This window comes from Arachis hypogaea, chromosome 16 (genome assembly GCF_003086295.3).
Source record: "Arachis hypogaea cultivar Tifrunner chromosome 16, arahy.Tifrunner.gnm2.J5K5, whole genome shotgun sequence".
Classification (NCBI taxonomy): Eukaryota; Viridiplantae; Streptophyta; class Magnoliopsida; order Fabales; family Fabaceae; genus Arachis; species Arachis hypogaea.
This window is the reverse complement of record NC_092051.1, coordinates 10,564,525-10,587,446: the sequence shown is the minus strand read 5'-3', so window position 1 is coordinate 10,587,446 and position 22,922 is coordinate 10,564,525. Positions and strand designations below refer to the sequence as shown.

The following is a 22,922-nucleotide window of genomic DNA, read 5'->3' as shown; positions in this document are numbered from 1 at the left end:
TGAAAATTGATGGCTCTTATTATTCGAGTACCACCAATGCCGCCTACAGGGGAGTGTTCCGTAATCATTTAGGCATGTGCTAGCTGAGCTTTTCATGCAATATCGGCAATTGCTCCATTATGCATGCAGAGCTATGAAACATTGTCAAAAGCCTTCAAATAGCATCAGCTAATAAATTCGAGCATGTGACTGTGGAGTCGGACTCGTTAATGGCCATCACTTTCATCCGAGAAGGTGCAGCTACTCAGCACCCTTGCAAAGCTCTGCTTGATGACATTGAGCTCTTAGGTAAGCGCTTGTAAACAGTGAATTGGAGCCATACTCTCCGTGAAGGCAATCATGTTGTTGATCTCTTGGCAAAAAAATGGCAGTCTCTATCTACTGGACTCTATGTTTTTTATAGTCCTCCACCTAATATAAAATATGCTTTGCTAGTTGATGGTTGTGGCTAGGGGTGGCAAGCGAGAAAGCCCGCCCCGCCAGAAGCCCGCCCTTTGGCGGGCTGGCCCGCACCGCTCCGCCTAGTAAGGCGGTCCTAAAATCCCACCCAGCCCCGCCTAATTACGGGCTGGCGGGCTAAGCCCGCCAAAGCTCCTTTTTTTTTTTATTATTAACTACTAAATAATATATATAATTTCACAATCATATTAATAAATTTATAATTTCTAAAGGCATAAAAATTATAGTTTTTATATTTATAAACATTAAAATCTTTGTAATTATAAATATTTAATAAATATAATTATAAACCAAGTTTTCATCCAAAACATAAGTATAAATATTCTCTCCAAAGCAAAATAAACATAATTTAAAACATAATTATAAATATTGTCTCCAAAGTAACATAAACATTATACAAACCACTCAATTTTTATCTTCATACTCTTGTAAGTTAGGTTGGGAGAAGTTAGGTTTTGGCCAAAACATTGTAAAAATACCCCTCACTAAAAAAATACTAAGCCCGGCGGGGAAGTCTGCCTCGCCCCGCCAAAGCCTGCGGTTTAAGCGGTGCGGGTTAGGCAGGATTTTGCTATTTGGCGGTCCCAATTTTTCAGCCCGGTCTACCTTTTTTAGCGAGTTACGCGGGTCGGTCCGGCGAGTTTAGGCCCGTTTGACACCCCTAATTGTGACTCTTTTAGGTTAAAAAGAAGGTGATAATGTTTTGTCTTTTTATTTTTGGGATCCTAAACCCCCTACCCCACCAAAAAAAAATTGTTATTCTTTATTGATGTCTATTTTTATTTCTTTATATATTTATAAATATAATAAAAGATAATGAAAAAGATTTTAGGCATTTGCTTTTCTTTATGTATCTTATCTAAATAGAATGCAACTTAAAGATTGTCATATTGTTATATTTCATACTGGATCTCATTTTTGGTATGTCTATAATCAAAATTATTTTTATTTTTGGTCATAATAATAAAAATTATTGGATCGGATAAAAAGGTCTATATGAATTTTATTAGGCCTATCTTCTAAACAGAAAGTATACTAAAGGCCCAAACAATTGAATTATAACATTTACTTTTCTTTTTCGGCCATTACACAACACTATAGCCTTTACTCTTTTTATACCTCTAACAAATATTTGGGCCTCAATCATATACCAAAGAAAACTCTGAAACCAAATCCCTTCCCAAATAAAAGCTAACAAAAACATTCTTCGGAAAAGGGGATTGAAAAAGAGAGAGTAAGAAAGGAAGATATAGGATTTTGGGCCAGCAATGAAATAATGTTATTTTCTATAAATCGTTAGATAATTCATAGATAACGAAACTAAAAATAATGATTTCTCACTCATTTATTAGGGTTTTGATTACTCCCCATTCAATCTATAAATAACTACCTATTCTCATCGGTAAATCATCTTGGATAAAGTATCTCACGCTTAGAATATATATATCATTGTCTCATAAATTATTTTTAATGATAATGTTAGAGAAATTAAAAAAGAAATAGTCTAAATTTATTTTATTTAGTATTTATTAATTTTTAAAAAAAAATATTGTGTTGTGAGTATTTTCATATTGCTCTTGTGTTGGATATTTGTGTCGTTTTCGTTGCTAGACTCTTTCATATTTTTCTTTTGCAAACTAAATGTAATCAAATTTCAATATAAGTGCTAACTCCTAGATTTTCTCAAAAAAAAAGAAAAAGAAGAAGACTATTACGGTAATTTCTATTCAAATAACAAAGATATAACTGTCAAGTCACCAGCAGTAATTTGGTGTTAAAAAATAATTTGGATAATAAACATAAAATTCGGATATTAAATTTTATTGTTGTTAAATCCTAATGTACCAAAAGAGATGTATCTTGTCATAATTTAAGTAATCTAACTAATCTTGTATTTTGTGAAAAACACAATTATGGTGTAATGTGAGGCCTAATTTGATGGGTAATTATATGTATTTTTATATGAATTAAAAAAAAGTACGTCCTAATTTTGAATGATAAGCGTTGAATTAATATATCAAAGACATTGAATATTAAAATATTAATTATTATTATTATGCTCCTGGAGGTTATGGGATCATGCCATACCGGATGCCACCGATGCAGAATCAACCCGGTTACCATAACATGATGCCGCACATGAATCAAGCAAATGCACTACGGCCCGAACTTGGCCCCAATATGAACCCAAGAAATTATCATGTGCCTCCTGCAAGTTATGTTGGCTCTTATCCTGCTGTTCCAGGCCTACAACATCCAATCGCATACGCAGGAGGCATGATTAGTCCAAGGCCTATGAGTAGTTCTCCTGGTTCTATTTCACCTGCAGGTGGTAATGGCAACTCTGGTACATCATCTTCAAGTGCTAGCAAGAGTTCTGGGGGTCAAGTTGAAGGTTGTTATATCTATATCTTATAAATGTTGGTACATGCATATTTATGTTGCTGGTTTCTTACATCTCTTTCATTATAAAGAGTTTAGGTGGTGAATATTTTGGTATCGTTTTAATTTATGTATTAGGACAACCTGGTGCCAACCTGTTTATTTATCACATACCTCAAGAATTTGGAGATCAAGAGCTTACCACTGCTTTTGTCACATACCTAAAGTTTTTGTCGATAAAGCAACCGGTGTTAGCAAATGTTTTGGTAAGCCCTTGCCCCATTTACTGATGAATTTGATAGGTAGTTTTCCTATGGAGCTTGTGCCTGATGAGCTCCATTTCCTGCAGGGTTTGTTAGTTATGATTCCCCAGAAGCTGCTCAATCAGCCATTAGTATGATGAATGGGTGCCAATTAGGAGGTAAGAAATTAAAGGTCCAGCTTAAGAGGGACAACAAGCAGAGTAAGCCTTACTGATGAAGCTTAACAATGGAATTTTGTATAATTCACGTTGTAATTCATGACCCATCTGATGTTTATACAATTTGTAATTTCTGTAACATGAAATTTCATTTAGACATTGATTATTAATTTATTGATTTTTCCCCCCAAGAATGGCTATTGATTGTATTGTCTTCTGTAGTTTCATCCAGGATAAGAGGACTCTTTTCCTTTGGCTCTCTGCGTCCTGCGGCAGCAACAAGGTTTTCTTTTTTTCCTCTGTTTTCGTTTGCTTTTCTTGTTTCTCACAGGTTGAGGTAGTGAGGCGAATATTGTTTTCACCAGCCGCTATCTATTGTTTAGCCTTTTGGCCAATTGTCAGCAGCACCATGGAAATTATGTGGCACCTAAAAAATGGCCCTTTACACACATATAGCAATTAATATAAAATAATACTGTGACAAAGCATAACATATAGATGGTTGATTGTATTTTTGCTCGGATTATTACTGCTAGATCACTAACTTTCCTGGAAAGTGGGCAGCGGGAAAGTGGACCCCGGATTTTTTAATTAGGATTCGTAATGGATGGCACAAGCATAATTATCCGAACCGAATCATGATCGAATCGGTTAATCTACTGGATCATTAATTCAACTGGTAAAGCGATCTACTGAATCATTAATTCAATTGGTAAATTACGGATCGAATCGCTTAATTTGGTTCCACATAAATAAAAAATAAAAAAATAAAATTTACATAAACATCGACAAACAATAACACTGTAAGCAGATTGAATAATTGCAAATTTCAAATTCAAGAATTATAAATAGATCTTGAACTATATGTATAATATTTAGAATAAATTACTCTAAAGAGGTAATTTTAAAGTCAGCATCTAAATGACTACATCTTTATAGGATAAATTTGGAATTTGACCAATATTTCTCTTATGATTAACAAATTAAAAACCATATTTAAATCTATTCTTTCCATAACAAATATGATAATTTTCAAACAAACAAATTAATCAACTCAGATTGATCGAGTAGTTCAATCGCATTAAGAGATAACATAAAAACCAATTAGAGATTAACATCGATAAAAGCAAGACTCTCAACTTTAGAGATGGTCTCAAAATTTTCAGGTATTAAATTATGTCAAACTCAAAAAGAACAAAAAAACAAAAAATCTATATAAACTACAGCAATATCATGCACTACAAAACTGAATTTTAAGATATTAGTTAGCCTTTGCTCAATTAGCTTAGCCTAATCTGTTGTAGTCACTGAACTTCTTGTTTACTGATCACTGAGTTCCTTGTTCACCATTATCTTGAGTATGGTACCTTCACATGTCTGGTACCTTTACCATTAAACCGGTTAAATTTTGATTGAACTATTAAACTAATGAATCAATTATTTTATCGGTTCATTGACGGATCCGGTTTTCGTAATCTTGATTTTTAGTTGGATTAAGAGAGATTTTATTTAGAATAATACTAGAGAGATAATAGCATAAAATTATCTTATTTAATTTAACATGTGTAATTTTATATATTTATTATATTTAAAATAATCTATTTATTTCAATAATATTTAAGTAATACAAAAATAAAAAATCAAATATATTAAAAAAAGGTTAAAAAAGATAAGTTATAACTTTTTATATTTTTCAATATATGCTCCCAAACATTTTTGTTTATTTTTACCATATATGTTACTATTCTTAGACTCTAGTATGGTATGTATTATTTTCGTTTCTACATGTATTTTTTATGTATTCAATTGTCTTATTTTTTTATTTGTTATCTATGATTCTATGTACATCCTTTTTTTTTTTTGAATTAAAAAAAGCTCAACACAGTAGGTGGAGCAAACAGAATCCATAAGCCATAAGTACAATTGAACGTAAAAACACTAACAACTGAAGAAGGTAAAGCAACCCCTAGTCATCTTCGGCATTGTCATCAACAACCTAAGGATGCACCGCCAATCCACTCGTCGGAGAACTCAAAGGACTTGTTGGTGATTTCCGCTACTCCTGAGCCTTTATTCTGGAACACTCGATTATTCCTTTCCAGCCAGATTGCCCATATTACAGCAAAGAATCCAACCAACCACCTCTTCCTCTCATCCTTTCTTTGTGCAGCAGTCATCCAGCTCTCAAAGTGTTGCTTTAGTGTACCTGGTATGGACCATTCTCTACCAAGCGCGTATAGCCAAGCACACCACACCTGCCAAGTGATCTCACACCCAAGAAACATATGAAAAGCAGACTCCACAGACTTACGGCATAAAGCACACAAATTATCAAGCTGGTTAATCACTCTTAATCTGCAAAGTCTTTCTTTAGTATTAACCCTCTCAATCAGAACAAACCAAGAAAACAATTCGACCCTCAGCGGAGCGTAACCCCTCCATATAGTACTAGTGAAGCTATAGCTTGTTACTGCCTCCGGAAGGACTGCTTCCTGCAACACCTGCACAAAGGGGTTAGTAGAGAAAATACCAGTTCTATCAAATTTCCATACCACCCTATCCTCTCTCTCTGTTGTTAGCTTAACTGAATGTAGGATCTCATGGAGTTGGTTCAATAGTTCCAGCTCCCATTGAAATAACTCTCTCCTCCACTGAAAGCTCCATATCCACTCTAGCCCATCCCAAAAGCCGCAGTCACCTATAACAGATCCTTTAAGGTTTGAAACCAAGAAGATTCTAGGGAACAAATCTTTCAAGGCACCACCAGTTAACCAGTCATCCTCCCAGAATCAGATTGTTCTGCCATTTCCTACTTCCATTGACAAGCCTCTAATCATCTTCTCTCTAATTTGTGGCTCTCTGATTTGAAGTTGACAAATGTCCTTCCACGGACCCCCTCTTAAAGGAACAGATTGACCATGCAGCATCTCAGAAGGATTCATGTTATTACATGAGCAAACTACTTTCTTCCATAAGGGACAATCCTCTTTCAAGAACCGCCACCACCATTTGAATAGAAGAGCTGTATTTCTAACCACTGCATCCCCCACTCCCAATCCACCTGTCTTTTTGGGGGCCATCACTACCTCCCATCTCACTAGTGGTATCCCGATCCTCCCATCCTCTTTACTCCACAAGAACCGTCTTTGTAAGGAGATCAACTCCTCTGCTACTGCCTTTGGCATCTTGTACAAACCGAAATAGTATATAGGCAGGCTATTAAGGACCGATTTAATGAGAACCAGCTTACCTGCTTTATTGAGGGTCTTCGCTTGCCACAAACTCAACTTTTCTTCCACCTTATCAATCACTGGTTTCCATGTCTTAACTAGCCTCGGGTTTGCTCCCAAAGAGATGCCAAGGTACCGGACAGGGAGTGAGGCCTCCTTACATCCCAACAAGAGACACATCTTTCGCGCCCACCTCTGTTCACAATTAACTGGAATGAAACTGGACTTCTCAAAATTAATACTCAACCCATACATTAGCTCGAAGCAGCGCAGTAGGCGCTTGTAATTCCGAATGGTCTCTTCCTCTGGCGGGCAGAACAGTATAGTGTCATCCGCAAACTTTAAGTGTGATAACTCAATGTTATCCCGTCCAACCAACAGCGGTGATATGCGCGCATTACGCACCGCCTCCCCGATCATTCTATGCAGCACATCAACGATGAGCACAAATAGAAAAGGAGATAAAGGGTCTCCTTGCCGTAGGCCCCTTTCCATTTTGAAGGGCTTAGAGGGAGATCCATTAATGAGCACCGACATAGACGCCGAGCAAACACATTCCTTAATCCACCCCTGCCACCTATGTCCAAAGCCCATCTTCTGTAGCACTATATCCATAAAACTCCATTTGACCCTATCATAAGCCTTCTGAAAATCCAATTTGATTATCGCTGAGCTCCTTTTCCTTGACCTTAGCCAATGTACTGTTTCACAAGCTATCAAAGCCCCATCGTGGATTTTCCGGCCCTGCACAAAAGCAGTCTGAGTCTCGCCCACTAGGTCCGGCATCACTTTCCGCATCCTCCGAACCAACACCTTAGATATGACCTTATAGACACACCCCACCATACTGATCGGCCGGAGATCTTTTATTTCTGTAGCTCCAACAAATTTTGGTGCCAGCGCCACCCATGTGACATTCGAACCCGCAGGTAGTAGTGTTGAATGGAAGAACCCCATCACTGCATTTGTGAATTCTCTCCCAACCTCTGCCCAACACTTCTTGATAAAATTCATGTTATACCCATCGCACTCTGGAGCTTTTGTTGACTCACAATCCCACACAGCAGACTTTATTTCTTCAGCATTCGGCATCAGCTCCAACTCTATTGCCTCGTCCTCAGTAATTCGCCTTACCAGCCCTTCCCTAAATCTAATATTTGGTGATGTCTCCTGGTGGTATAAATCCTTATAGAAATCCCGTATAGCAACCTTAATCCGAGATTGATTCCGCACTAAACGTCCTTGGATTCTTAAGGCCTCAATCCGATTGTTCCTTCTCCGAGCCGAGGCTAAATTGTGGAAGTACCTAGTGTTTTTATCCATCTCCTTGGCATGCCTGTACCGTGACATCCTGCTTCCAATGAATTTCCTTTCTGATATACCATTTCTTACATGAGCTCACAAGCGCCTTTCTTCTAGCCTCCATTGTTCCATCATATACTCCATTGCTCACCAAATCATCAACTTTCTTGATCTCCTCTTCAAACTTACTAATTCTCATATCCAAGTCACCAAAGTGCTCTCTATGCCACCTGCCCAGCAGAATCGTCAAAGCCTCCAACTTGTCCATGAATTGTATCTCCCCTAGGCACCTCCACTCTTCCTTCACCATCCTCAAAAACCCATCATGAGTAAACCATGCGTCCAGACTCCGAAAAGGTCGCGGTCCCCCTCCTAGCCTTGTGACATTCATGATCATTGGACAATGGTCTGACAAACCTCTTGGGCCTCCTCGTAATCTTGTTTTAGGAAATTCTCTTAACCACTCCAGACTAACCAGGACTTTATCGATCTGACTACATGACTGGCCCCTGAACCAAGTAAACCTCCGATCAGTTAAAACTAGGTCCACTAGTTCCATATCGTTAATCCAAGACTTAAACTCTACTGCAGACCTCGGCAAGGAAGTAACCCCTCGCCTTTCTTCCACCTGAATAATCTCGTTAAAGTACCCCAGAAAACAGAAAGGAACTTGACATAATCCAGACAAGAAACTCAACTCTTCCCACACAACGAGCTTTTTCTCCCTAACATGCTCACCATATACTAAGTAGAACGCACACCGAAAATTATTCTTTATCATCACTCCATCCACACATAACCACCTACCACCTTTATAACAGTTACTTAAGTTAAACACCGTTGCATCCCACATCAACAACAGGCCTCCAGACGCACCTTTCGCTTCCACAAACTCCCACCCCACCCCATCATTACCCCACAGCTGCACGACATCAAACTTAGTCACCACCTATTTTTTTGTCTCTACCAATCCTAGCATATGCAAATTGAACTTCTTTCTAAAGTTTTTAACCATGCTCAACTTCCCAATCCCTGCCAACCCCCTAACATTCCAGGATGCAAAACTCATTTTAAACCAGATGTACACACCTTTTTCCTGTTTTTCGGACGACTCCTTCTAGCTTTCTCTTTCTGTTTAGCTTGCTTTTTCTTCAGTGCTATTTCCTCATTCTGGACCTGAAGTATCGCCATTATATCCTCTTCCTCATTGTATAACACAGCACCAGATTCCACAGCTAGGTCCCATGTCTTTCTGTTCTCTTGCATTGCCTGCGTCCGTTCAGTTTGCGAAGTTTCAGAACCAGCGTCACTCCCAACCTCAGTTTGCTCATCCCCCGAGCCAGCTAACTCTTCCCCAAACCCCACGTTCTCCTCCACCGATGGCTTCATCAGACCATGTGCTTCAACTGCTGGTGGGTTAAACCCAGCTGTATCCTTTGCCAAACAACTTTGTTCATGGAAACAAACATCGCACCTTGGTCCCGCAGTTACACCCATCTTCTTTACACTGCCACTGCCTCCTTCCACCCGCCCGTCAACACCTACCCAATCTATTTGCCGCAAATCATCAGCCCTACCATAGTCATCAATCCCCAACCGAACTCCTCGTTCCTGGCTACCTTCCTCCACTTCCCCCTCAACCCCGTGCAGAACCGCCACACCCCCAGCCCCAAGCTGCCATCCCTTTCCTTCAGTCAAAACTGCCTCCGTACCACCGAGCTCACCTACCCGGCTATCCCTGTCATTCATCGCCACCCGCATCGCCGGTCTTCCATCAAGACCCAAACCGCCCGCCATCGCCCGAGCCGGCCGCCCAGCGCCCCCACAGCTAGGGGGTATCGTCACCTCTTCTTCGGACAGTGTCCAGGTACCAGATCAGAGGCCATCATCTGCGCCATTGGGATCAGCCCGTCTCTCCCAACCGAACGCGTCCCGAGCTGCGGTCTCCCCCTCCATTGGGTAACGTCTACGCCGCCTTGGAGGGTTTCAGTCTCATTGATCCGCTTGCTATCCTGTATGCCTTCCCCAGATCCGACCCGACCCGGTCCCCGCTCCATAATTAAGGCAGCCTGGTCCACCCCAACCCTCCTCTCAAACTTATCACGTGGGCTGCAATTCCTGAGGCCCAATTGAATATCCTGAGCCTTGGTCAACAAACTTTGGGCTATGGTATTATTGAGAACAACAGAGTTACTACGACCCACCCACCTCCTAACACTAGTGACGTCACCTGCAACCCTCACACCATTAGCCACATCCCAGGACATAGTTCTCTCCGAATCCTCATCCACTTCATGCGCCAGAGATCCCGCATATCCATCCTTCGTCATATTGGGAGCAGATTCCTTAATCATAGCCCTTTCCGGTTTCAAATTCAAATGTTTGTTACTCCATTCATTTAAATCTTCCGGGGATATTACAACTATACCCTTTATCTGTTCCTCCTCTCTTACCGGCAACCTCATCAGCTCCGCCGAGGCATTCCAACTCGGCAGCCGTCCATGGCTACACCTACCACCACCAGTGTTTTCACAGCCCCCATTATTGCAACCGTCTCCGCTGATGAGGCCTGGGTTACCTCCCACCCCACCCTTCATCTCATTACCCAGTGAGGGATAAGCCCCGTTTCCTCCCTCTGAGACAAACACATCAAATATAGCCGTGCCTACAGAGATGCGAATCCTTTCACGAATAACCTCATAAATGCACGTATCAATCAACACCCGGCCAGCGCTAAACGACGAGCACGAAGTTGTCACAGGATCACAAACCACCACCTCTCCCCACTGTTCGCCAATCAAGCGAAACGTAGCTTCGAACCATACATGTATAGGGACGCCGATGCACTCGAGCCATAATCGTCTCTTCTCACTCCGATCAGCCTCATTCCATCGCCCAACTCGATAGAAGAACTTCAGAAGGCCATTCATGCCAACAGAGAGAGCCTCGTCTGTTGAGTGAGTAGTATCAAAGATTAGCAAAGCTTTGTAGGCTCCCAATTTGCAAACTTTTACTACCTGAGGCCATTCCGTTCGAGCTACATTGTGCAGCAAACGGAAGTCAATCGCTTTCAGAGTACTCCCGACAACACTCTGCCGCAACCAACCTAAATTATTCTCAGCCATCGAAGCCTGTATGACCCTTGTCCCCGGGTCCTCCTTATCCTTCGACCAGCACCTTCGCAGAGAGTCAGTCTCATGCTCCAATCATTTCCTGCCGTCCCAGCAGTCATTACTTCGAGCAAGATTTAACCCACAATCACTCACTCCTTCTACCATATGATCCTCACCCTTATCAGGGACGTTTCCACGATCACCCACCGTAGTATCTGCACCCCTCCTCATTCCGTCACTTCCCAGGCCCGTCTCCTCTTTAGAGGCATTCCTCCTAAACTTAGCCTCTCCGACGAATATCTCCTTTCCCCTTAAACATATGCGATTCATATCTGAAATTGCCTTCAAAGCGCCACTGACGTTAGAATTTTTGCTAGTAAAGAATTTTATAAAAATAGTCGCGTTGTAGATATAGATTCTAAACCAACAGAAATCCCTTCGTGCAAACGTTTTGGTTGTCACAAGTAACAAACCCCTTTAAAATTGATAATCGAGTATTTAAACCTTGGGTCGTCTTCTCAAGGAACTGCAGGGAAGTATGTTCTTATTATTGGTTATGAAGATTGTAAATTGGGGTTTGAGAAAGAGGAATAAATATGATAAATAATTTAAATGACAATTAAAATAAATAATTAACTGTAAAGCAAACTTTTGGCAAGGTATGAGAAATTGGAAGTCCAAGCCTAGTTACCCTTATCAATGATAATGAAAATTGAATCTTAATTCCACTTAGTTAACCTTTACTAAAGCAAAGGAAAGTCAAGTGACTAATTAGTTTGATCTTCGAATCCTATTTATTTCCTAAGAAAAGATTGGGATTATTGAAGTTCAATTCAATTAGCAAGGATATCAATTATCAATTATGTTGAGTTTGATAACTCCTGAGTTACTGATTTCTTAACCAAGACCAAAAAGGGAAAAAGTAAATCTACTGGAATAAAAATGTCTTCAGATTGGGAATAACAATAATGTAAATAAAAGAAAGCAATCATAAACTGAAATACCTCAAATAACATTAATCCAAAGAGTAGTCTGGAACATAGAAGAATTCATAAATTAAATTGAGAAAATAAATAAAAAATGAATATTGAACCTGATAAAAAGATAATTCTGAAAGCGAATAAAATCCTAAATCTAAATCCTAATCCTAAAGAGAGAGGAGAGAACCTCCCTCAAAACTAAATCTAAATCATAGAAAGTAACTAAATTGGCGAGCTCCCTCCTGAATGGATGCATTCTCCCACTTTATAACCTCTAATATGTGCTTTCTGTACTTGGATCTGGGCCAAAAAGGCTTCAGAATTCGCTGGGAGCGTTTTCTGTAATTTCTGGTGCGTGGCCTCTGTCACGCGTCCGCGTGGGTAACGCAGTTGCGTCATCTGGAGTTTTCCATGTCACGCGGTCGCGTCAGTCATGCGTCCGCGTCATATGCGTTTCGCTCAAGGCACGCGATCGTGTCAGTCATGCGTTCGCGTCGCGCTCTCTTCACACTGGCACGCGGCCGCGTCGTCCATGCGATCGCGTCACTGCCAGTTTCTCCAAAAACTCCGTTTTATGCTTTCCTTCCATTTTTGTATGTTTCCTTTCCATCCTTTAAGTCATTCCTGCCTTAGGAGATCTGAAACTACTCAACACACGAATCACGGCATCGAATGGTAATAAAAGAGATAATTAAAATGATTATTTTTAAAGCATAGGAAACATGTTTTTTACATTCATCACATAATAAGGAAGGGAAAGCAAAACCATGCAATTAACATGAATAAGTGAGTGAAGGATTGAATAAATTACTCAAATTAGGCACAAAATATATCATAAAATATGGGTTTATCAGCCACCCTTCGTAGTATATCGGATAAACGCAAACAAGTAAATCACCCCACTCCTCATCTTCTTGGAAAGGTAAATGTCATTAATCCTCCCCGTCCATGAAAACAATCCATACAGTTCCTTCTTAGATATGTCTTCCGGTAGCCTGTCAACAAAAATGGTGAACGAGTTCTGTTCCAAACGGAGAAAAGCTTCTCGATTCCAAACCCTTGAATCCTTACCAAGATGTTGAACATGCCTAGCCCTACCCCTCCCGGTGTTTCCCCACCCCTCTCTCTCTCTCTCTCGCACTCGTACTCCAGGTGTTATAGTTAACAAAAATTTTAGTAGATTATTCTATTTTTAATTTGTAGGTAACCTAAACTTCATTCCCGACTAAACGGAAACTACTTCAAATTTAATGATGGATTTTTCTTTGTGAAAGCGAATTGAACAAACCAAACAAATTATAATGGTATGTTATTCAGTGTAACTGTGTAAGCACAATAATTGAGAGAGAGAAAAAACAAGATGATGTTACTGGAAACAATGTTACTAGACAAGTGAAGAAGCACGTATACGTACACCAGTGTGACTTGTGTGTGGTCGAGATTGACAAACACAAGATGTGAGCTTCCTCCAAATCCACACCTCACTCATCTCTCCTCATTTTCTGATCCAGACTCTGGACAAAATCATAGTACAATTATGGTGTAAATTTTTCGTAAACAGAAGTGAATGTACAGAAACTTATTATAAATAGTTTTAAAATTGTATAAAATTATATTCCAGAAAGTATAGTTTGGTTTTTATTTAGTGTTTTACTTAAAAAGATTTATTCATTTAAAATAGTTTGAGGTAGACTTTCCATCCGAAAGCTTTAAATGTTTTTTATGTTGGGTGTGGCAACCGTTTCAACCACAATTGTGGAATTCTTTCTTTTTCGAAGTCAGAAACCACCTTGTTAAAAGAAAAATTAAAATTAAACTAAAAAGAATATAGAGAAATTGAAGAAGAATAATAATGGTGGAAAAAGCAGCAGTGATTAATTGATAATCGTAGGTGCTGGAACTTCAGGTTTAGAATTGATAAATTGATAAATTGATAAACTGCAGCATGCTTAACACAAAATTCAGTTCCATTCATCCTTCAACATCAACCCTTTGTACCACAGATCTGTGGAGCTTGCGGAGTTCGATGAGGTGGATCGGGAGTGGAAGGTGAAGGCTAAGAATAGAAGCTCCGGTGAGGTTGAGGAGTATTCTGGAAGGTTCTTGGTGGTTGCTACTGGGAAGACTGCTGAGCCACGTGTCCCTCTAGTTGAAGGTTTGAAAGGGAAATTGATGCATTCCACAGGGTACAAGAATGGGAAGGATTTCAAAGATGAGCATGTTCTTGTTGTTGGTTCCGGTAATTCTGGCGTGGAGATTGCTTTGGACTTGTCGAATTTCAGTGCCAAATCTTCCATCATTGTTTGAAGCCCGGTAGGTAGTTTCCTGTTTCCCTCTTACCCATCATAACTAATTTTGATAACTAATATTTAATATTTATGAAATATTATTTAGGTGAAGATTCAGATGTAGCTATTTTTTTTAAGTTAACAGCCAAGATTTTTTAAATTATTATGTTTTCGACTAATAACTTTATACGAAAACATATGCTTTCACCTATTTTTTAAGCCATTAATGTGTTTGGAAGTATTTGTATAGTTTCTGATGTATTTTGTAGTTTCTAGCTCTGTTTTGCGGATTAATATTATTATTTTCTTGTTTTGATTATTATGTAGGTTCATATTCTATGAAGGGATATGATGTACATTCAGAGATGTTGTTGAAGTATTTGTCCCCAATCACGGTGGAGAAGCTGCTCGTTATAGTGAGTAGGATCGTGTATGGAGATCTGAGCAAGTATGGGTTACCTTGGCCAAGTGAAGGACCTTTCACCATGAAGATCATGTATGGCAAGTTTCCTATAATTGACTTGGGAACTGTCAAGAAAATAAAGAATCGAGAGATACAGGTATATTCATCATATATGTATGTTTCTGCATGATGTTGTGTCCTAGGAATGGATAATGATAATATAATTAATCTAATAAAAAAATATCAATGTAGGATGTAACATAAGAATTTTTTTTCATATAGAAGTGAAACAAGTGATATATTTATTTTATATTGTGATTTTTTATATTTTTTAAAATTGTGGAAAAAACTAAAATCGAAGAACTTGATTTCTGTAACTAAAATTTTTTAATATTTTTAAAAACAAAAATCAAAAGGTCCGAATGAGAGGGTTTAATTTTTTTTATTCTCAGAATTTGATTTCTGCACCTTAGATTAAGGATACGTTTGGGAAGTAGCAAAAACTACTTTTTCTAACTTTTGAATTATGAAAAGTCACGATATGTGTGTTTGACACTATTTTAAAAAGAATTTTTAACTTCTCGAAAAGTTAATTCATAACTTTTTGCAAATATATGACTTCTTCTCTTGATAAGTCATTCTATCATTTCTTTAAAAAAAAGATTTCAAAACAAAAAAAATTTACTTTTATTTTTGGCTCGGTAAAAAAATACTGAAAATACTGCTCCCGCACCATTATTTTCACTTAAGGTTCCATCTGCTAGAAACATTGGCCTTCCACAATCATTTTTACGTAATGATTTATCTGCTGAAAACATTGACCCTCCATCACCATTTTAAAACAATATTCCATCTGAACTACCTATTGCATATATTTCTTCCCGTTTTTTTTTTTTTTTTTTATCATTTTACCATTTTATTTTTATTATTAAATTTGTATTTAACATTGTGTGTGGTATAAAATCTTAGTTTTAATTTTATTTTTTTTCATGTGATTTTATTTTTATATAGATGCTATTATTTTTATAGTTAGTTATAGCAAGTTTTTGACCCCAATAAAAGAGGAGAGAATTCTATTAGAAGTAAAAAAAAAAAAACAGCAATAAAATATACATTGACACACATTTTATATTTATTTTTTATTTTTATCTACCATATCATACACAATAAAACAGCAAACACTAACTACACAATAATTTCTTTGGCATTGTCATCAAGATTATTGTGAATTAAAATTTTATTACTATTTAACATATACAAGAACATCGTTGTGGTAAAGATAAAGTAGAAGAACTAATTTCTACCTAAAAAATAGAACTAATAAGAGAGCAAAATTGTCTAAACAATTGTAATCTTAGTGATTAGGTTATAGAAAATTAACATTCAATATTGAAAAATATTTGTTATCATCGTTGTTTTAATATCCATTTTTTTGTGAAAAAAATTGTATTTTTTGAGTTATTTATCCAAATGCTACAACTTTAAAATAAGTATTTCTATAACTAAAAATCCAAGCACAAAATAACTTATTTATATGCTGCTATTAATAAAAGTTCTTATCCTTTAAACTCTTTTTCCAAAAGAACTTATTTAAGTTATTTACCCAAACTGGACCTAAATGGTGTCACATTTAAAATTAATACTATAATTATAAAAAACAGCATTATTTAATCAAATATCAAAATTGGAAAGCCATAGAATCTCCTACTAGTATAATAAGCCACGCGTCACTCCCTCAATAAATTGCAATAAAAAATTGATACGATGAATAATCTAAAAGTAGGGATGAGCACGGATAGCAAGTATCGGATTACCTGTCCGAATTCAAATCGAGCCAATTAAATTGGTTCTGGAACTAACGAGTAATCGGATTCAACCCGAACTAAACCGATGACTTTTGTTAATGATTCGTTCGGATATCGGTTCTAAAGGTACAAAATCCAAACCAACCTGTGAACCCGATCATGTATTAATTAAATAAAAAATTTGGTGTTTAATTAAAAAAATTATATTTTCATTAGACAAAAATTATTCACTATTAATTTGTTTAGGTTTTAATGAGTTTATTTTTTAATGTATTTAATACTTAACATGTTTGGATTATTTCTATTGATGTTATTGTTGAATTTTTAAGATAAAAATTTGGTTTTTTTATAAATTATTTCAAAGTTATCAGGTACCAAATTATCCGAACCGAACTAAATCGTTCTTTATCGATTTGGTTTGATTCGAGTACATATACAAAAAAATATAAATCCAAATCAAACCGAACTAATTACATTTTAATTGATTCGGTTCTAATTTCATCTTGAACCTAAACCAATTACATTTTGATTAATTCGATTCTAATTTTATATTAAACCCGAACCGAACCCGTGTTCACCCAACTTAAAAGCCTTTCATTCTTCCCTTCATCTTCTTCCTCTATTCTCTATCTTTCACTTCAAGCAGTCCCCTCCTCTCCCTATCTCGCTCGAAAACCCTAAATCCCATTTTTCCCTTCATTCTCTTCTAGATAGCCAACTCCTTCCTTCTGTCCTATATCATCTCTGTCGATGTTGTGATCCCCCGTCCAACTCCTCTGTGCGACCTCCTGTTTTCTCCCCTTTTCTCACTTTGTCTCTCACAGTGTCGCGGTCACTCTCAAACCCTAGCCCTTCAACCCCGATTTTTCCCCTTCTAGATCGTGTTTCTCGAGCCTTTCTTGCATTATACCATTCTATGCTTGAGACACTCTCTCGCTCTCTCTTGCTCGGTGTATCTTTCGATCCGAAATCCTAGACCTTCCTTCCCGCTGTCCTCCTTCCAGTTCGGGTTTCTCTCTCTGGGTAAATTATTGATATCGATGGATCGGTTCTAAAGGTAAAAAATTCGAACCAACCTGTGAACCCGATCATGTATTAATTAAATAAAAAAATTGGTGTTTAATTAAAAATTTTATATTTCCATTAGAGAAAAATTATTCACTATTAATTTGTTTAGGTTTTAATGAGTTTATTTTTTAATGTATTTAATATTTAACATGTTTGGATAATTTCTATTGATGTTATTGTTGAATTTTTAAGAAAAAAAATTGGTTTTTTTATAAATTTCAAAGTTATCAAGTACCCAATTATCCGAACCGAATTAAATCGTTCTTAATCGATTTAGTTTGGATTTGGATCCTCTAAAGTTTGAATTTCACTTTAAAGAGTAAAGTGTGATCTCTCACTATTGATTTCATAGGTAGGACCAAAAATAAATATGAAAGAAAAACTATTCAAGGGTAGAAAATCACACTTTACTCTCTAAAGTGAAATTCAAACTTTAGAGTATCCAAATCCATTTAGTTTGATTCGAGTACATATACAAAAAAATATAAATCCAAACCAAACCGAACTAATTACATTTTAACTGATTCGGTTCTAATTTCATCTTGAACCTAAACCAATTATATTTTGATTAATTCGATTCTAATTTTATGTTAAACATGAACTGAACCTGTGTACACCCAACTTAAAAGCCTTTCATTCTTCCCCTCATCTTCTTCCTCTATTCTCTATCTTTTACTTCAAGCCGTCCCCTCCTCTCCTTATCTCGCTCGGAAACCCTAAATCCCATTTTTCCCTTGATTCTCTTCTAGATAGCCCACTCCTTCCTTCTGACCTATATCATCTCTGTCGATGTTGTGATCCCCCGTCCAAGTCCTCTGTGTGACCTCCCGTTTTCTCCCCTTTTCTCGCTTTGTCTATCACAGTGTCGCGGTCACTCTCAAACCCTAGCCCTTCAACCTCGATTTTTCCCCTTCCAGATCGTGTTTCTCGAGCCTTTCTTGTATTATACCATCCTGTGCTTGAGACGCTCTCTCACTCTCTCTTGCTCGGTGTATCTTTCGATCCGAAACCCTAGACCTTCTTTTCTGCTGTCCTCCTTCCAGTCCTGGTTTCTCTCTCTGGGTAAATTGTTGATATCGATGGATCGGTTCGAAAAGTACAAAATCCGAACTAACCTGTGAACCCGATCATGTATTAATTAAATAAAAAAGTTGGTGTTTAATTAAAAAATTTGTATTTCCATTAGAAAAAAAGTATTCACTATTAATTTGTTTAGGTTTTAATGAGTTTATTTTTTAATGTATTTAATACTTAACATGTTTGGATTATTTCTATTGATGTTATTGTTGAATTTTTAAGATAAAAATTTGGTTTTTTTATAAATTATTTCAAAGTTATCAGGTACCTAATTATCTGAACCGAACTAAATCGTTCTTAATCGATTTGGTTTCGATTTGGATCCTCTAAAGTTTGAATTTCACTTTAGAGAGTAAAGTGTGATCTCTCACTATTGATTTCATAGGTGGGACCAAGAATAAATATGAAAGAAAAACTATTCAAGGGTAGAAGATCACACTTTACTCTCTAAAGTGAAATTCAAACTTTAGAGTATCCAAATCCATTTGGTTTGATTCGAGTACATATACAAAAAAATATAAATCCAAACCAAATCAAACTAATTACGTTTTAATTGATTCGGTTCTTATTTCATCTTGAACCTAAACCAATTACATTTTGATTAATTCGATTCTAATTTTATGTTAAACCTGAACCGAACCCGTGTTAACCCAACTTAAAAGCTTTTCATTCTTCCCCTCATCTTCTTCCTCTATTCTCTATCTTTCACTTCAAGCCGTCCCCTCCTCTCCCTATCTCGCTCGGAAACCCTAAATCCCATTTTCCCCTTCATTCTCTTCTAGATAGCCCACTCCTTCCTTCTGGCCTATATCATCTCTGTCGATGTTGTGATCCCCCGTCCAACTCCTCTGTGTGACCTCCCGTTTTCTCCCCTTTTCTCGCTTTGTATCTCACAGTGTCACGATCACTCTCAAACCCTAGCCCTTCAACCCCGATTTTTGTAACACCCTAACTTTTAGCACCTCATGATCGTACTAAAAGTCTGAGTGCTACTTACCTCTAAACCTTTTTATTATATACTATATTTAATATTGAGCCCTCGCGAATACGAACCGAAAATTTAATTAAGAAAACGAAAAGAGACTTTATTTTACGCCACTAAATCACAAAAGTATATATATTCACATAGAATTAAATACATAAACTTATTTCAAGATTTCCAAAAACAAATCCTACCCCTCTAAAAACTCTAATTAACAAGGCGAGGGGAAAACAAATCCTAACAACTCAACTTATAAACATATTCCTCTGTGCTCCCGTAACTTGACAATGAGCCTTTGCACCTGTAGCTGAAAGGGGTGGAGATAGGGGGTAAGAACTGGGAAGTTCTTAGTAGGGTCGGGGTTAGAAGTTAAGTTCATTTTGCCATTATTAACCGATCGCAACTAACAACAAAACACTTATAAGCATGAATAATAAAAGAACTCAGAAGTCAATCAGTCATGCAGCACACACACACAATCACAGAGTTACATAGCACAGAGATATGCGCAAACAAGCATGATGCATGTCTATTTCTATCGCAGGTAATGAGCTCATTTGTCGGTTTCGACCCGCACTCGACGCAATCCGACTCGCAAGTCAGATAAGGCATTCCAGCGGCATAACCTCTGCAAGTTTCCACTTCTTGCAGGCGCTGATTCTCCAGCTGAAGCATGTGCCACTTTCTCCTGGAAGCCGTTTCATATACACGGGCGTCCCCGCACAATCATTCAAAAACAAAGCCTACGGCTTAACACTTTCACATCGGCACCATAACTATTTACTTTCCGTCACCCTCTCGTGACCTTTCAATCATTCTCATAAGTACACGTGCCGATTTATCTTCTCTTTTTCTTTTAAAACTAAAACCACATCTTTATGCCATTCTCCAAAATCTTTTAAACAATTAATAATCTAACCGACTCCAGCAGCAAAAATATTTCTTTAATAATTCAAAATCAGTTAATATATTTCTTAAAGCTTTTGAAAATTCCATTTCTTACTCCCAAAATAATCAAAGCATCCCAACTAGTTGTTCATACATAACTGAATCAAAATCTCAAGCAAACAACAATAATTCAAAAATAATTTAACATAAACTCATTCAAATTCAAGCAATAATCAACTAAATTAACATTCACTTATCAAACTCACATTTAATTATTATAAAGTTACCAAATCCTACCTCCATACGAAGTCAAACTAACGGGACCTCCGGAAAAGTTTTCTGACCAAGCTGCTGAAGAGGAAAGCGTCAGAAATCATCTGTGCCTCCTAGAACTCCAGTTGGTCGAACTCAAAGGAAAGAGGAGCTACGTCACCGTCAGCTTCCACCGAATAAAAGATATGCCAACGTGTAGAGGAGAAGAATACGAACACTTTTACCGAATTAGATTTTTTATTGGAGTTACGGATTTAAAGAAATCAGAGCCAAAAGCTCATGGAAGGTCACGGTCCTTCGAGAGACACTCTCGGCCTCTCTCACTTCATACCCTTTCCCAGTTTTGATTTCGGTGGTGATATTGAATATAATGAAAGCAGGCATGATGATGGTTAATGAATAAGATTGTGTCAGGATAATATATATGTATATAAGCATTGCAAGCCACGTTGCCAATTCTTTCTTTTCTTTTGCCTTAATGACTTTGGCCAAGTAAATGAATCCAAGTTAAAAAAAAATATGATTATATATATGTATAAGGCATATCAGCCATGTTTCAAATTTTCTTTCTTTCCTCCCTTAAAGGCTTCGGCCAAATTTCTTTCTTTTTTTTTTTAACTTTAATAATAATAATAATAATAATAATAATAATAATAATAATAATAATAATAATAATAATAATAATAACTAAATTAAAATTTATTTTATTAAATTAATTTTCGAAAACTTGGGGTCTTACAATTTTCCCCTTCCAGATCGTGTTTCTCGAGCCTTTCTTGCATTATACCATCCTGTGCTTGAGACGCTCTCTCGCTCTCTCTTTTTCGGTGTATCTTTCGATCCGAAATCCTAGACATTCTTTCCCGCTGTCTTCCTTCTAATTCGGGTTTCTCTCTCTGGGTAAATTATTGATATCGATGGATCGGTTCTAAAGGTACAAAATCCGAACCAACCTGTGAACCCGATCATGTATTAATTAAATAAAAAAATTGGTGTTTAATTAAAAAATTTGTATTTCCATTAGAAAAAAAGTATTCACTATTAATTTGTTTAGGTTTTAATGAGTTTATTTTTTAATGTATTTAATATTTAACATGTTTGAATTATTTCTATTGATGTTATTGTTGAATTTTTAAGATAAAAATTTGTTTTTTTTTTAATTTCAAAGTTATCAGGTACCCAATTATCCGAACCGAACTAAATCGTTCTTAATCGATTTGGTTTGGATTTGGATCCTCTAAAGTTTGAATTTCACTTTAGGGAGTAAAGTGTGAACTCTCAATATTGATTTCATAGGTGGGACCAAGAATAAATATGAAAGAAAAACTATTCAAGGGTAGAAGATCACACTTTACTCTCTAAAGTGAAATTCAAACTTTAGAGGATTCAAATCCATTTGGTTTGATTCGAGTACAAATACAAAAAAATATAAATCCAAACCGAACTAATTACATTTTAATTGATTCGGTTCTAATTTCATCTTGAACCTAAACTAATTACATTATGATTAATTCGATTATAATTTTATGTTAAACCCGAACTGAACCCGTGTTTACGCAACTTAAAAGCCTTTCATTCTTCCCCTCATCTTCTTCCTCTATTCTCTATCTTTCACTTCAAGCCGTCCCCTCCTCTCCATATCTCGCTCGGAAATCCTAAATCCCATTTTCCCCTCCATTCTCTTCTAGATAGCCCACTCCTTCCTTCTGGCCTATATCATCTCTGTCGATGTTGTGATCCCCCGTCCAACTCCTCTGTGTGACCTCCCGTTTTCTCCCCTTTTCTTACTTTGTCTCTCACAGTGTCGCGGTCACTCTCAAACTCTAGCCCTTCAACCCCGATTTTCCCCTTCCAGATCGTGTTTCTCGAAACTTTCTTGCATTATACCATCCTGTGCTTGAGATGCTCACTCGCTCTCTCTTGCTCGGTGTATCTTTCGATCCGAAACCCTAGACCTTCTTTCCCGCTGTCCTCCTTTCAGTTTGGGTTTCTCTCTCTGGATAAATTGTTGATATCGATGGATCAGTTCTAAATGTACAAAATTCGAACTAACCTGTGAACCCGATTATGTATTAATCAAATAAAAAATTGGTGTTTAATTAAAAAATTTGTATTTCCATTTGATAAAAATTATTCACTATTAATTTGTTTAGGTTTTAATGAGTTTATTTTTTAATGTATTTAATATTTAACATGTTTAGATTATTTCTATTGATGTTACTGTTGAATTTTTAAGATAACTTTTTTTTTA

At 37.0% G+C, this 22,922-nt stretch overlaps 1 protein-coding gene and 1 pseudogene across 1 annotated transcript; both read left to right on the top strand.

Moving 5' to 3' along the window:
* Positions 1–209: 209 nt before the first annotated feature.
* On the top strand, positions 210–3,456 carry LOC112756621 (RNA-binding protein BRN1-like; annotated as a pseudogene).
* Positions 3,457–12,728: 9,272 nt separating this feature from the next.
* Positions 12,729–14,888, top strand: LOC140179976 (probable indole-3-pyruvate monooxygenase YUCCA10). The gene is made up of 4 exons (XM_072220348.1): positions 12,729–12,809; positions 13,205–13,344; positions 13,891–14,200; positions 14,503–14,888. Exons 1-3 carry the CDS (start codon positions 12,729–12,731, stop codon positions 14,192–14,194), a joined length of 525 nt encoding a protein of 174 aa, XP_072076449.1. The 3' UTR covers positions 14,195–14,200; positions 14,503–14,888.
* Positions 14,889–22,922: the final 8,034 nt, after the last annotated feature.